This window comes from Pollicipes pollicipes, unplaced genomic scaffold (genome assembly GCF_011947565.3).
Source record: "Pollicipes pollicipes isolate AB1234 unplaced genomic scaffold, Ppol_2.1 Scaffold_4740;HRSCAF=5597_pilon_pilon_pilon, whole genome shotgun sequence".
Taxonomy (NCBI): domain Eukaryota; kingdom Metazoa; phylum Arthropoda; class Thecostraca; order Pollicipedomorpha; family Pollicipedidae; genus Pollicipes; species Pollicipes pollicipes.
In genome coordinates this window covers 3,696,187-3,711,115 of record NW_023596545.1, presented here as the reverse complement: position 1 = coordinate 3,711,115, position 14,929 = coordinate 3,696,187, and the positions used below count along the sequence as shown (strand labels likewise).

At 51.1% G+C, this 14,929-nt stretch overlaps 2 protein-coding genes across 2 annotated transcripts; both read left to right on the top strand.

The window, feature by feature from the left end:
* The first annotated feature begins 2,449 nt into the window (after nt 1–2,449).
* On the top strand, nt 2,450–6,236 carry LOC119099169 (uncharacterized). The gene is made up of 2 exons (XM_037222274.1): nt 2,450–2,514; nt 5,659–6,236. Exons 1-2 carry the CDS (start codon nt 2,471–2,473, stop codon nt 6,215–6,217), a joined length of 603 nt encoding a protein of 200 aa, XP_037078169.1. The 5' UTR covers nt 2,450–2,470; the 3' UTR covers nt 6,218–6,236.
* A 1,812-nt stretch (nt 6,237–8,048) lies between these two features.
* Nucleotides 8,049–14,411, top strand: LOC119098903 (MAP7 domain-containing protein 1). The gene is made up of 7 exons (XM_037221946.1): nt 8,049–8,144; nt 10,491–10,919; nt 11,688–11,849; nt 12,278–12,402; nt 12,726–12,811; nt 14,173–14,210; nt 14,337–14,411. The coding sequence occupies exons 2-7, from the start codon at nt 10,491–10,493 to the stop codon at nt 14,409–14,411; spliced, it is 915 nt and encodes a 304-aa protein (XP_037077841.1). The 5' UTR covers nt 8,049–8,144.
* Nucleotides 14,412–14,929: the final 518 nt, after the last annotated feature.

The following is a 14,929-nucleotide window of genomic DNA, read 5'->3' as shown; positions in this document are numbered from 1 at the left end:
TTGGTAGGCCCACAGACGTCAAACTGTGCTGTGTGTAATGTTTTGTTAGAAAACTGCGTCCGCTCGGCCGGTTGTGGGCCCCTTTTGAGCCTATAGGTCCCCTCGGCATGGTTCATGGGGGGCATGGTCCCGTGCCTCCCCCTCCCCGTCTGCATCCACCACCGGCCCGAGCAGCTTGATATATGGGGTCCGCAAAGAACATAGGGTCATCCATCGGAGAGCCTCGGAATAGTCGAGTGTGTCCGAGCAGGCAACAGATGGGTGCCTCGACAGGAGCGCGGGACCAGTTCCCGAGCATGTTATTACATGGGGTTCCCGTCAAGAGCTTGGGGACCTCCATTCAAATAGGAAGTTCCCAAGACCCGATGTAGAGGGTCCCCGAATAATCGACTGTGTCCGAGCAGGTTAACAGATAGGACTCCTAACAAGAGCGTAGGGCCCTCCACTGAAATAGGAAGCACTCAGGACCTAATGGAAATGGCCCCCGAACGATGGAATGCACCCCAGTACCTGATCAGAAAAGGCCAGACGAGAGCGCAAGGCCCCCCATTTAAATAAGAAGTACCCAACCTCTGTGCAGAGGGCCCCCGAAAGATGGAGTGGACCCGAGCAGATTGTCAGACGGTCCCCAACGGGAGTACAGGGACTTAAATTCAAAGGAGGTGAACACATGGGGCTACCGACAAGGGCATAGGGCCATCCAGTTACGTAGGAAGTCCCCAAGATATAATGTGGAGAGCCCTCGAGCAATGGAGTGTGCCCGAGCGGGTTAACAGATGGGGCTGCGGACAAGAACGTAACGCCTTCTGTTCAAATATGAAATATCCACGACACGATGTAGAGGGCCCCGAATGATCGATTGCGCCAGAGCTTGTTAGCAGATGGGGCCGCCGTCAAGAACGCAGGGCCCTCCATTCAAATAAAAAGTACCCAAGACCCGACGTAGAGGTACTCCAACAATCGATTGTGCCCGAGCATCTTATCAGAAGGGGCCGCGACAAGAGCGTAGAGTCTTCCATTGAAAGAAGAAGTGCCCAAAAACCATCGCGCAGAGCCCTCGAAAGATGGCGTGTACTTGGGTAGGTCATCAAATGGCCCCGATAGGAACGCAGGGCCCTAAACTCAAACGCCAAGATCCAATGCACAGGGCCCCCGAGCAATCCAGTTTAACCGAAAAGGTAAACAGAGGGGGCCCCAACAAGTGCGTAGGGTCTCATTCAAATAGGACGTACCCAACACCAAATGTAGAGGGCCCCAACGACCGAAGGTGCTCGAGCAGCCTATCAGATCAGGGGCCTCCCACAAAAGCGACGAACAGTCAAATAAAATGCACCTAAGACCTCGTGTGAAGGGCCCCCAAAAGATCGAGTGTATCCGAGCATGCTATCAATGACCCCGAGAAGAGCGCAGGGCTCTGCAATAAAATACCCAATGTGCAGGGCCCCCAAACAATCCAGTGTGCCGGAGCAGGTTAACAGATGGGACCCAACAAGTGTGCAGGGCCCGCCATTCAAATAGAAAATACCCAACACTCGACGCGGAGGGCCCCGACCGACCGAGTGTGCATAATCAGGTCAATAGATTGGCCCCGACAAGAGCGTAGGGCACTAAGTAACTGACGTATAATTGTAAGCGCCCCATACCAACGCAGGGGGCCCATGAGCATACCGCGAGCTTGTCGGTAGGTGAACCGAGACCAACGAAAGAGGGCCCTCGAACAACCGAGAATACCCGGCAGGTTGGTATATGGGGCTCTGGCTATAGCCCACAGAGCATTTCTGGCGAATTAAAAAAATATGTGGAAGGCCCCTGAATGACAGAGCACCCCGGCACGCTAGCAAGAAGGACACAGCAACAGTGCAGGGCCCTCTGGGCAAACGCAAAGAAGTCAAGGGCAACGTGGAAGGCTCTTTAACGATCGGAATGGCCCTGCAAGTGAGCATATAGGTCCCCTGGAAACGGCATGGGGCCCCTGGACAGCGTAATAAGGCTTAAAATGCTAAATTACTAACTTGTTCAATCATTAAAAAATTGTGTTCTCTATTCTCATTGGTCCTTCACTTTTGCTTTCAACTATCTTTGGTGGCCTGGAATTCCAAAAATGTCCAATTTTGTTGCGTTTTGTGTTTGGACCCCTGCGGGGCCCAAGAGGGGGCACGATTCGTGGCCACCCCTCTGGGTCCGCCCCTGAGTTCTGAGCCCTAGGTTGGGGAGCTGTAGCCCCTCCAAATTAAAAGGAAACTATGCTCCTAGCCCCTGGTTTGTGTTACCTAGCTGGAACAGATTACGGCGTTTATAATAGTGACTTTGCCACTTACAAAGCACAGTTCGTTTCATTCATTGCGTTTCTGAAAAAAAATTAGTGGCATGCTCTTTCTGAGGCGGGAAATGCAGATTCCAAAAACGGCGCGTGACCGCCAAAATCTGAACCACGTTTTCAGACGTTTTATTGCGGCACGGTGCACGTTGTATGGCTGGTGTTGTGCGAAGCTTTCGGAGGGGGCATCGATTTGTGTGAGTTATTTGGGAGAGGTGCGGGCCCAACCACTGTCCCAACTTCCCAACTGTCCCCTAAATTTGTGTTCCTCAGCTGGTTTGACCAGCTGATTGATCGCTCGTTTTGGCAGCATAGTGGCTATAGTCACCAAATGATTCCCATGGAGCATAATAAAATCTGTGGGACTTCTTGCTTCATTTTTTAATAGCAAGCGAAATTAAGATGTTTCCAGGGGCCAGAGCTAACATTGGAGGATTAACCAATATTGTGGAGCATAGCACTTGCCATCCTTGCTTACCAATACATATCAACACCATTGATTATAAACACTCAGGCTCTCATCCCCATACATATTTTAGTTTCCTGGCTGGATGGTTCTGATTTATGTCATTCATCTGCTTTGGTGTTGCAATGATTTTGTGAGGGTAAAAAGAAAAAAATTTTCATCATGTTGACAATAGCTGGGAGCTCCCAAACCTCAAAGTCATGTGTAACATGGTTTCATGTGTAACACTCCTCATGTGTAACATGGTTTCAGTAGATGCATTGGCAGTGGTAAACTGATGTGAGTTGCTGCCATCCTGTATGTGCTCGCTACTCACTATTTAATCCTATGTGGTAGCATATCTGCTCCACTACTGAATGCATATTTTCACTGCTGTGTTCAGTTTCTATGTTCCTTATTTTGGCTGGAGTCCACCAATTCTACTAAACAGTCTTGTTAGCTGATGTTTTTTTAAATGTAATGGTATTTTCTATTCATATACTTGAATTCCCAGAGCACCTATTGCTCCCTTGAGTGATATTATATAAGAATCTCCTGCCTGTTCTGCCATCCCAGGAACAAACAGTCTTGGGTCACCTGTGATTAAGTTTTGTATGTCATTCAGCTAATATGATCATAGTGCATAACATATTGGAAACTCTATGTGTGTGTGTGTGTGTGTGTGTGTGTGTGTGTGTGTGTGTGTGTGTGCATGCGTGCGTGCGTGCGTGCGTGCGTGCGTGCGTGCGTGCGTGCGTTTTCATGTCTGTCTATAATGAAAAGATCATAAGTTGCATGAGCATATTTCATTCTTTTTTAAAAGTAATTGGCAACATGGGCTCTTGTTTAGCAGTTTTTAGCCCATTATCTTTTAGCTCCAGCTCACTTCCTGACCTCAGCTTACTCACCTCCTGTGTGTGTCATCAGTTGCTTGACATGATGCATTCTGTATTTTAAAAATAAGCAGTCAGTAATGTTGGGATCTTTTTTAAGTTTTTTTGCCCTATCATTTTTCAGCTCCAGGTCTCTTTCTGATTTGAATTTGGATGTCACATTGCAGTCTTGTAATTCTATTGACTTGTTCATGAGGTGCAGCATGTGAGATCCCATGTCAGGATAGGTGAAGCTCAAAATCTAAATGGCACAGCCAATGTCATTGTACTTTTGTGATGGTGATATGGGCTGCAGAGCATGTAAGAGCCCAGGTAGTGCTGCAGGGCTTATGAGTGAAGCGTTGCTGGTGCTGGCTTTTCTGAGGACATGTGTTAATGGGATTTTTTCTGGAGCCCTGCTGAAGTAAGCTTCCCAGTCATGGCACGATGAGTGTGCCTCTGCGCCACATCCATCCTATGACAGTATGAGGACAAGGAGTAAGACCATCGTGCTGGGTCCTGTGTTTCTGGGTGGCTTGGAAGGCCACCTCATCCGATGGATCGCAGTTCTGTGTGGTACAGGTTGCACTGTCTCAACATGCCACGGGTCGGTCGACAGCTGCGTGTGCTTGTCATGTTGTAAACATGGCCAGATGGATAATGACATGTCTGCTGGACTGTTGACCTGTGATGTTTGGTTGTTGGGGACCACACTGGATCAGAGGCCGGGTTGAACGTGTGGTAGTGGGTGCCGGTAAGCGGGACGCATGGCTCACGCGCGTCTCGGCAGAGCCAGTGATTGGCAGCTGTTTAGCAGACCGGTGGTGGGGTCCATATTTGAGTCGAGGTCATGCTGCTTGCTACTTTGTTATGTTCTGGGCGACGAGGACATTTCCAATGTCTCGTTCGGTGCAGTCCATTAAACGCTGTGCCCTGTCCCGGTCCGTTCGGGGGAAAATAGCATATCATAGCAGGACGTCTTTACTTTCCGATCCGGCGGTGGGTGTGAGGGGAGTCATGCTTCCCCCCCCCCTCCCCCAGACCGTCGGATTGTGCTATTTGCCCACTCGTTTTGTACAGATTTGTCCTGGCCATTTCCATACCTTATGAGCTAGATGACAGAATGTTGCTTTAGTCAGATGCAGCGTTAATCGGGAGAGGTGATAAAGGCTGCACATGTAAGTCCGGTCAGATGTTAACCCTCGCACTGATTCGCCTTTTTGTGTAACGCGTATATATACGCCGGCCGATGCGACCCCCGTGGCATTTCCAGATTATGAAGATAAACTTAGAAGAAAACAAAACGGATTGTCCTCAAAGAGATCTTGTGATTGGTGCTAGTTTTTACGTTGTTTGGTTAATAATTGTTTCCATTGTGCCAGGTCAGTGGTCAATTCTTTCAAAAGGCAGACGAGACCATGCCCCATGGCGACAAGAAACAAAAATGGGCGTGTTCCTTGTTCAACTGTGAATGCGGTGGTGTATATGTATATATGCTTTGAGGATATGTTTACTGTATATGGCTCCGTTAATGTAACAACGTTGGCCCGCCGCGCACGTTCCGCGGCATCGTTGGCTGCCGCCCACTGGCCGCGCCAAGCCGTAGATCGCCGTACATTGATCCAAGGAATCCGCCACCACTCTGAAACCGGAAAAGCTAGGGACACATTTTTGCTGTGAAAAGACATGCGATAGGGTACTGAAAATTTGGGTGTGATTGCGCGATGTGCCGGAGAGGTATCTTCAAAAACCGTAGAGAAGGTCGCATCGCCCCCCCCCCCCCCCCCCCCCTATCAGGGCGAGGGTTAACCTCATGCTCAATAGTCGAAGCTCAAAATGAACAAAAGGTGCAAACTGTTGTCGCCATCCAGCCTTCATCAGGCACAGGTGTGCGTGCTTGCGCACCACCTTCGTGGGGCGCTCCACCTGGGCACACGCATCGAAACTGGAGGCGCCGAACGGATCACCACTGTCGTTCTTGTTGGTGTGAGTGGCATCGTCCGCTAACCTCATGCTGTTTGTAGGGTCCCGTCTGCTGCAAGGACCATGCGCAACGTGGAGATCAAGGCGCGCGTGCGGGACGCGTCGCGCCTGCGGCAGCTGGCGGCCGAGCTGAGCGGCTCCGCCGGCCACAAGCTGGTCATGCGCGACACCTTCTTCTCCTCGGCCAGCGGCCGACTGAAGCTGCGCGAGCAGACGGGCGCGCCGAACCAGCTCATCTTCTACGACCGGCCGGACACCGCCGGGCCGAAGCTGTCCGACTTCTGCTACGCTGCTGTGGGTGACGACGTGGCCGCGCTGCGCGATACGCTCGGTCGCGCGCTGGGCGTGCGCGGGGATGTGCAGAAGACGCGCCTCCTCTTCATGGTGGACCAGACGCGCGTGCATGTGGACAGTGTGGCCGGTCTGGGGGACTTCATGGAGCTGGAGGTGAAGCTGCGGGAGGATCAGACGCTGGAGCAGGGCCAGGCCGTGGCCGAGGCGCTCATGAAGCAGCTTGAGGTGGAACCGACCGATCTGATCGACTGTGCCTACGTGGACATGCTTGAGAAACAGAGCGGACAGGCGGATGGCCAGGCGTGATCCAGTTGCGAACCTCCAAGGGGACGCGGGGGGGGGGGAGGAGGGGAAGGAACAGCGGCTCTCGGGGATATCGACGGCGATACGTGAGGCATTATCTTACGAATGCCTTTAGCTGCCTGTGTCCACAACCGAGCCACTGTTAGGGCCACGGGAATGTAATGGCTGTTATACCTCGATGCATAATGCGAATCGCAGCATATCTTTTCGATCTATTTTTGTACAAGGCCTGTTTTAACACCCTGTTGTATGCGAAAAACAATGGTTTGTAACTTATGTGAAGCATGGAGTCTGCGTGTACATTGACTGACCAAGGGAAGGTCAGGGTTGCCACAAAATGCAAACTTCCTTTTTTTAATGCACGGTTGAGTGAAGCGTGCTCCTGCTTGTCTGATCATTTGTGAACAAAGTGGAATTTCAACGAACCCAGGAAGATAACCAAGTGGTAATAAACGAACGATTACGAGGTGTAATTTCTGGATAATTAAGGGAGTAGTGCCGCACGGCGAAGCAAAAGTGTGCACCAGGTTCAAACTACAGGCAATGCCAGTACCCCTCTGTGAGCATTGTTGCGAGCGGTGGTACATTTCAGTAGCACCACTGCGCCATGTGACGGGTAGCTGTTACAGAATGGGTAGCGCCCATGTTGCAGCGTCTGCACTGATGCCTTTCGACGACCCCGCCCTAACGAACGCACGTTCTCAACAGGATAGTTTTCGTCGCATGGCTGGAAAACTGATCGCGAACGGATCGTCGTGAATGGAGATTTATATGCACGGTCAAAAGACAAATGGCGTCTTAACCTTGTTACTCGCACAGCGGTTGTCGGCTTGCATCGGCTTGGCACTGACCTCTTCCGTGAGCAAACGCGTCACAGAGCATCAACACATGAGCACAGACGGCGAGGTGAGGCGGACAAGACAGGACTTGGGTCAGGACAGGACGGGCATTGTCCTTAACTCCTGTCCCGTGCTATCACCTTGTCCCGTCCCGTCCAGCAAGCGTGCCGGCGTCCACGCCACTCTTCACTGGAATTAAACTTTTCTGGACATGTTTTATTAGAAAATCCATTTTCGTGGTTTTGCCGCCCACACTTCCGAGTATCCTTCACCCATGGTGCTGCCGGGACAGTCGGGATAGGACAGCGCGAAACGATGCGGACAAGACAGGACAGAACTTTCCCGACCTGCCACGCCCTGTCTTGTATCATCCTGTCCATCCCGTCCTGTCCACATCCTGATCCACACCGCTCCGTCCTCTCCACACCCCAGTCGTCCTGCCCAGATCTCATCTCGTTTTCGAACAGAACGGCACCGGACCATATGCTGTTAATGTCCGGCGCGTCGACTGGGCCCGAAGCCCCATCTATACCTGAGCTTGGAACGGTCCTAACCTAACCTGTCCTTCTTGCCTGCGCTCGCATACAGACACTCACACTCCTGTAAGAATTACAATTCAGCAACACTGACTATGGTTGGCTTTGAGCTCTTGTGCAATGCATCCTGCTGTATGAATTTACCTGTGTCAATTCACCTCATAGACTGTAATTTTACGCCCAAACGGACGTTGAGTCATTAAACTACGTGCTCGTCTACCAAACTAAGCGGGGCGTAGCTGGGGTCTGGATTCAAAAGCATTTTAATGGCTTTGTGAAAATATCGAACAGGTGATATCACCATTGTGTTGGAGTGTGCTGTCAACTTGAACGTTTCTTACGCAGCATTTTAGGTTGGGACGATCTTGAGGCAATGTGGCGCGGATGGTTCCAAACTGCGCGGGGGAGTTTGTAATAGGAGCGAAACACTGATACAGGGCCTTGCACTGATAGATACTATCAGCTACGTGCGCGCGGAGGTCGACGGGAATAGCTCCAGGGTTTGACTGTACTGGGGGGGGACAGGTCCAAAGCAGGTCGCGAATTCAAACTGTGGTAGGTAAAGCTTAGTATCGAGCTAGCTGACATCTTCCAGATATAAATTTTGATACAGCTCATGGCAGGGTCGTGCGAATATTATAATGAAAAGCATTTCCGGTATGCACCTTGCACCTAGCTCATGTATTATTTCTAGTGAACTTCAAATATTTGTGTGAAAATGCACTTGTATTGATCAGTTGCATGCAATAAATGGATCACATTAAGTGCATGCTGAACACCTGAACCGCTATGATGTGATACATTACCCAGGGCAGAGGTCCACTAAGGGAATATGGGACCATTCCTGGTATTTTGGCTGTGTTTTTGCAAAATCTGCAGTGCCACACAGCATAATGATATGTTGAAAAAGATGTTACAGCTAAGTTTAAGTTGTGCAACTTTTTTGTCAATTCATCCCTTTTACATTGCTTATTGCCTTTAAAGGGATGTTCCACATTTGAAAATATGGAAACAAGCATCATGTAGTGAAATAAGCCCTTTATAGATATTGGTATTCTTTAAAGTTGAAAAGACTGCTAGAGACAGCACAATTTATCTGTTGAGTAAATATGTTCCTCAATATGTTATTATTTGATTATGCCATTATGTAACATGCTCAACATTGATTGATAGCCAGTTGACAGCAGTTACATCTGGAACTTGTTCTCACAAAGGCCAGCTTGAATGCCAGATATGAACAACTCTAGTTATATTTTTTGACTGTGATTGTTGTATGGGTAATGTAATGGCAGGATTTCAATGATGCTATTATTAAGCCACCATAGATGCCTGGGTGACATTGAAATAATTCCTGAAGTAACTTGCATATCTTTGTAGATGTGTAGCTGAGGAACTAAAGGGACTATAGGTCTTAAGAGGGGAAGGCCTGTGAACTGCATGATATGATTTTAAAAAAATTTCCCCAATGGTTTGTATGGGTGACTTCGGATTCAGAGTACCTGCTAAGCTTAGCTTGTTGCGTGTACCCTGAACCCACCACCCAAGCATGCCGTCCTGTTCAACAGCTAATTTTGCCTCCGCCCTTCCGCCGGACAGGAATGCGGAGGGTTTTATGTGCCGCACAACCGGACAGGAATGCGGAGGAGGGTTTTACGTGCCCACAATGCTGGGACATGGCCACCTCCGGTCTGGGTTGAGCCTCGTTGGCCAGTTGCCAGTTGGCCTTTCCGTTTCAGTGGGGTCAAACAATGCGCCCACTCTGGGACTCGTACCCAGTGCCGCTGGATTACGAGTCCAGCATCTTTCCCCAAGACCACAGAGGTGGCAAATGATATGATATGATCTTGATATGATCTTGATAATGATATGATCTTCAAGATGACTATTTCAATTCAAACCTATATACAAATGTGGAACACTCATCCCCCTAATACAAGTGACTGACTGGCTTAATGCAGAATTGAAGGCATAGTTATATTAATCTTAAACTGATTTTATGAGAGGTGTAGGGCAGGGTTGATAGAGCCATGTCATGGTGTCACTCAGCATAATAAGTGGCAGCACAGTTTAAGCCAAGTGCCATTTTCATTATCTTGTATGCCATATATAAATGAAATAGTAAATCAACATTGCACATACAGTGGGAAAGGCTGCTTGATGCATCTTTGATGCATAGTCTCCATGTCACCAGCATACAAAACCAGAATCATTTGCATTGTATGTAGTTTTTATGTTGTGAAGGAAAGAAGGAGCAAGCAAGCTGTGTTGTAATCATCTTCAGTATTGTGTGCTCTAAACACCATACATAGACAGTTCTTTTTGTGATTGTCTTCAGCACTGTATGCTTTAAATGCCATGGATATTTCTTTTCTGATAGGATGTTTAAGGTGCCTGGTGTATGCACACCAAAACTCAGTTTAAGAGTCCATCTATGTGTGAAATTGAGTTACATTTGTGTATGACACTGTTAGTTTGTATATATACCAAATGTCATAGTTCCAGCTGTCCCTGCCATAACCATTCAAGCTTGATTGGCTCAGGCTAGAATGCTAGTTAACTTGTAAAGTTGGGGCTGGGCAACCAGGAAGTTGAACATCATACCACTGAGTTATTGTGGGGGACAGTAATAAATGGATTCACAGCACATTACTAGCCCATCTGCCCATATAACTCATGACATTGAACACTTGACTTTAAGTGCCACTTCATGTCTACAGTGAAACACTGTGGCATGCCTGCTCAGAGGACATAGGACATTTGTCTTGTTCACTCAAGTTTGCCTGTAAATTCTCCACACCCTTTCTGTCATGCATTCAAGCTTAAAGTCCTCTCCTCTGTGATGATGACATGGCACGTCACATTGCTTGGGCTCGCATGACTGCTCTGGTGACCCTTTTTCAGATGAGTGCCTGGGGACCTCCGGCCGCCCGCAGAGCAGGCCGTGGCCCCCCGTTGCAGTTTATCGTGCCTAGCGCACCACCACTACCTACGCCTCCGCCTCCGCCGCCACCGCCGCCGCCGCCGCCCCCGCCACTGGCCGACATGGATGATGATGTGTGGGGGGAGGAGCTGCCTGCTGGGGCCCTCGAAGAGGCCATCCTGCTGGAGTCGCAGGTGTACACGGAACGGCCGGCCGCGCGGCCGCCGCAGCCGCCGCCGGCTGATGATGTCAGCGTCTGGGAGGAAATGGACCTGGATGTGGGCGACGCCGCACAGCCAGACCAGCTGGACCAGCTGCGTGCTCAGCTGCGCAAGCTGACGGAAGAGAACACTGCACTCAGCAAGCAGGTCGAGACCGCCAAGGCAGACCGTTACGCCCAGCAGGGCGAGGTCAGTAGTCGGGCTCTCCTGATGGTTCCTTGATGGGGACGATCTGGGTTTGGGGTACACCAACTGCATTGGTCATGTGGGTATCTAAATGGCTGGTTATTCTGTTATGGTATGTGTGGGCATCATATTTGGATGAAATGTTCCTCAGCTAGTCCTTTATTCAATTTCGGTTTTCACGTGCTTCATATGCGGATAAAATCCGGCGTTGTTCACGTTTTATGAGTTGTGTAAGCTCGAGTCTGTATGTGCTTTGAGTCTCGTTTTTATAGCTTGCATGGCTCACAGCAGACTAGCATCCAGCACTACGCCATAAATGACATATGCACCAAGGAACCAAACCAACCAACCCATCCCTCTTATCCTCTATCTTGCTTCATCCTGGATCCTCGCGACACCCCTCTTGTCCGGGGCAGGCTGCATGCGTCAGCCACGAGTGGGCCGAGAGCCCCGTGGGAACGGGGGCCCCGGCCGGGTACCCGCGCATGCGCGGGGTAAAGCTCGGCGGTTGGCCCCCCAGGCGCATGCACGTCTGTCCCATCGTTAGCCATTTTCCTTCATCCCATAGCCCTGAAATGATCATGTCTGGTCGAAAGGGCTCTAATCCAAAAACCAAAAGGAACCAAACCAACAGGCCCATACACGTCAGCACGTTAGTGACAGGCCACATGCCACAAATGTGTGTGTTGCATTGTGCCTTGCTCGTGAAGCCCCTGGTGACGTCACAAGAGCAGTGCGGCGCCCGCCTCTGAGCGCCCGCCCCACCGCCAGGTGTCGGTGCTGCGCGAGGAGCTGGCCAAACGCTCCCGACAGCAGGAGACGCTCCGGCTGGAGAGCTCGCGCAAGCTGCAGGAGCAGCAGCGCCTGTTCCAGGAGAGCACCGCAACACTCAACCGCGACATGGATGCTATGAAAACGGAGCTGCAGTTCAAGGTTTGGGTGCTTTACGACCCTGTCGGCACATGTCATGCCGTGGCCGTAGCAGTTGTGGTTTGCATCGGATGGGCGCTGGTTTTGAATAGTTGAACTCTTGGTCATTGTGCCCATCGGCCATTTCGGTAATTTTTTAGCTGTATCTTTGTACTAGTTTTGAAATCTGCGTGTTTTTCTACCGCCATATCAAAAGATACCTCCCAGTGAACTCGTGGCAACGTGACAAAGGCACGATGGTAGTCGACATTTATGTGGCCGTGATACTTTCATCCCAGCTTTTGAGGCAAGCACTTCTTTATCCCCGCCTCATTTCAAGTGCTGAGGTCCGAAACGCATGGCCTGGCCTCCGCCACATCAAATGTCACCCCTCATACGGATGTGTTGGCGCGCGCGTCGGCTCTCATGACGTCGGCTGATGACGTCACCAGAGTCACGAGCTCTCGGAGGCGAGCCGGCAGTGCCGTCTGCTGACATCACCGGCGACCGGCAGTCCGCCCCGCAAGCTGGCGCGTCTGAACGGCGACTCGCCGGACCGGCGCGGCTTCATCACCAGGTGCGCCGCCGCCCGGACGGCGAACCCCAGCGTCAGGTGGCTCTGGGGTCGCTGGCCCACCGTGAATTGTCCTGGACGTTGAGAAGTTTACCCTCGGTGGCGGCGCATTGTCAAGCTGCCAGGGCGAATGATTCGAATTGAAATGAGAATTTATTACAATTTATGTCTCTCAAATAGGCAAATAATTACTTCGATTTTGGGGGGTGCATGAGGAATCCCAAACTGAGGCGATATGCGTTTGGTTTGCTGTAGGGGGACTTCATTGAATGCTTGAAGTACAATGAGTAAAAGAAGCGGTGCTGATGCCATCCCATTGTTTTCAGCGCCGACTTTCGGAGGCTTGAAGTGACTGCTCCGCCCAGGGAGGCGGCAGCCACGCAGACCGAAAGCAACTCCCAGGAAGAAATTGGTAACTGACTGCTCCCATCCGTCTGTTGTTTTCACTGTAGACTGTTTGTAATTGGTGTATTACACTGATGCAATGCAGGTATGGCACGAATATGTGTGAGGCTGTTTATGCCATACACATGCATGTAGTGCATGAGGAAATGTGCATGGGTTGGGGGTGGATGGGGGAAGTTGGGGCTTAGCTACTCCCCCCTCATTCTCCCCAACCATGAAAATATTTGCAGCCCTGTGGCACTGCATGCCAGAAAAATGTTGCTGCCTTTATCTCCATTTTACAAATGCAATCTTCACCCATGATATGCCTTACACCATTGAGCAGCCGCATGTGCATATTACGAACACAAAATGTCAGGTGATACTGGGAGCCTCTGACGTTTTGGGTCTAAAACATGCCTAGTGTAAGTCCTGCTCAAAACTGAGTGCTCTCGCTAAGGTTGTTGATATAGGCAACTAGCGCAAGTGCCCGCACTAAATGGAAACAGTCGCACATTTGAAGAGCAGCGCGCCATCAAAATATACCCGCTCAAAGGATAGAAAGTCATGTGATGTCTGTCTGCCACTAGCAGAAGACACAGTCAAAATGTTTACCTCTTGGAGGATGTCATTAGAAAAGAGCTGCGTTTGTCCTCTCTACGGAAAGGAGGGTGACCACTGACTGTCAGTGGCCGCCGAGGCTGAGACGGCCTTGGACGTCGCTAACGCAAGAGTAGCGCGTGTGTAAAATCATCGATGAAAGGAAACCGGACGGATCTATTGCCGCTCCAGGCAGTTCGATTTGTGCGCCCTTCTCGCTCACAAAGACGGCTCATCGAATCGCCAGCAGCCGTGCTCCATGAAGAAAGCACCCTCCCGAACCAGCGATGGCAGCCTCTGAAAAAGACAGCTTAAGGAATGTGCTGGTGACTGAAATGATGCATCAGAAGGGTTTCCCACCCTCTGTAAAAATTATTGATTCAATGAGGTTGCGGTTCTCCGGAAAATAGTGATGCTCTGTTGGACTTAGGTCGGTCGAGAGGAGCACTGGCTGTGTAGTCCATTGGTGTCATGACGGGAGTGGACAATGTAGCAAGTGCTACCAGATTTGGTGAGGGTAATGGCGGATGCGTGCAAGATTTGTGGTAGATTTGGATGCAAGTTTTTAGAGTTTTTCACAGGTGACCGAAATCGTAGACCAAGGGGCATTTCCGTTTTGGCCGCACCTCAAGCGTATCACGGTGGTCCAGACGGAGACCAGGTCCACACCAGACTAGCCCAGACCAGACCAGACCAGACCAGACCAGGTCTCAGCCGCCGTTCTGCCTTGCCCGGCCCGCCGGGGCCGGCGGTGGTGCTGGCTCCTCTGATGTCGCGCCCGGCCGGCAGACGCGGACGAGCTCCCGGCCTGCCACCTGGCGGCGACGGTGCTGGCGGCCGGCGGCGGTGCCGCCTGGTTGCCGGCGGAGGCGGTGTCGGCGCTGGCGGCGGTGGCCGGCCAGCAGCGGCCATGCGCAGCGGCGGCCAGCGGCGCTGCCCGCCTGCTGGCCGAGGCGGCCGAACCGCGACTGGCCGAGTACCTCCGCGCCGCCGACCGGCTCCGCGCGGCGGCCGACGACGACAGGTGAGCATTCCTGGCCACGCGCAGGCGGGGGATAAGGACTGAGGCAGTTATCGCCTGAATGATGTTATAACGCTGGTAACGTCCCTCCGGACCTACCACCAAGGCTAAATGTAATGCGGGTTCGAGGTGGTTTGTCTTCAGATTTGTAGATAACCACAAATGCTGCCGAGCGGAAAGGGGCGGGGGGATGGGGAGCCGTCGTTTATAAGAGCAAGTCATAAAGTGGGGCAGATGTGAATATGTCCTGTTCCCGCCTATGACTGCTGCGAAAAAAGCCTCAGCAGCCAACGAAATTTCGTATTTCCCTTGCGTACTATGTTGGACGACCAGACGGTATTGTTTTGTTCGCCGCGTCAGTGGTGTGCCGGTTTTATACTCGTCTGTCGTTTGTGCTCCGCCTGTCCTTTGTCTTTCTGCCGCTTACCGTGCCGTAGCCGAGTGGCAATATGCCCGTTTCTTTGTCGCGATTTTTTCTACAACTGAGCTGTCGTTTGGTCGCTCACCGTCACGCATCAGCTGTGT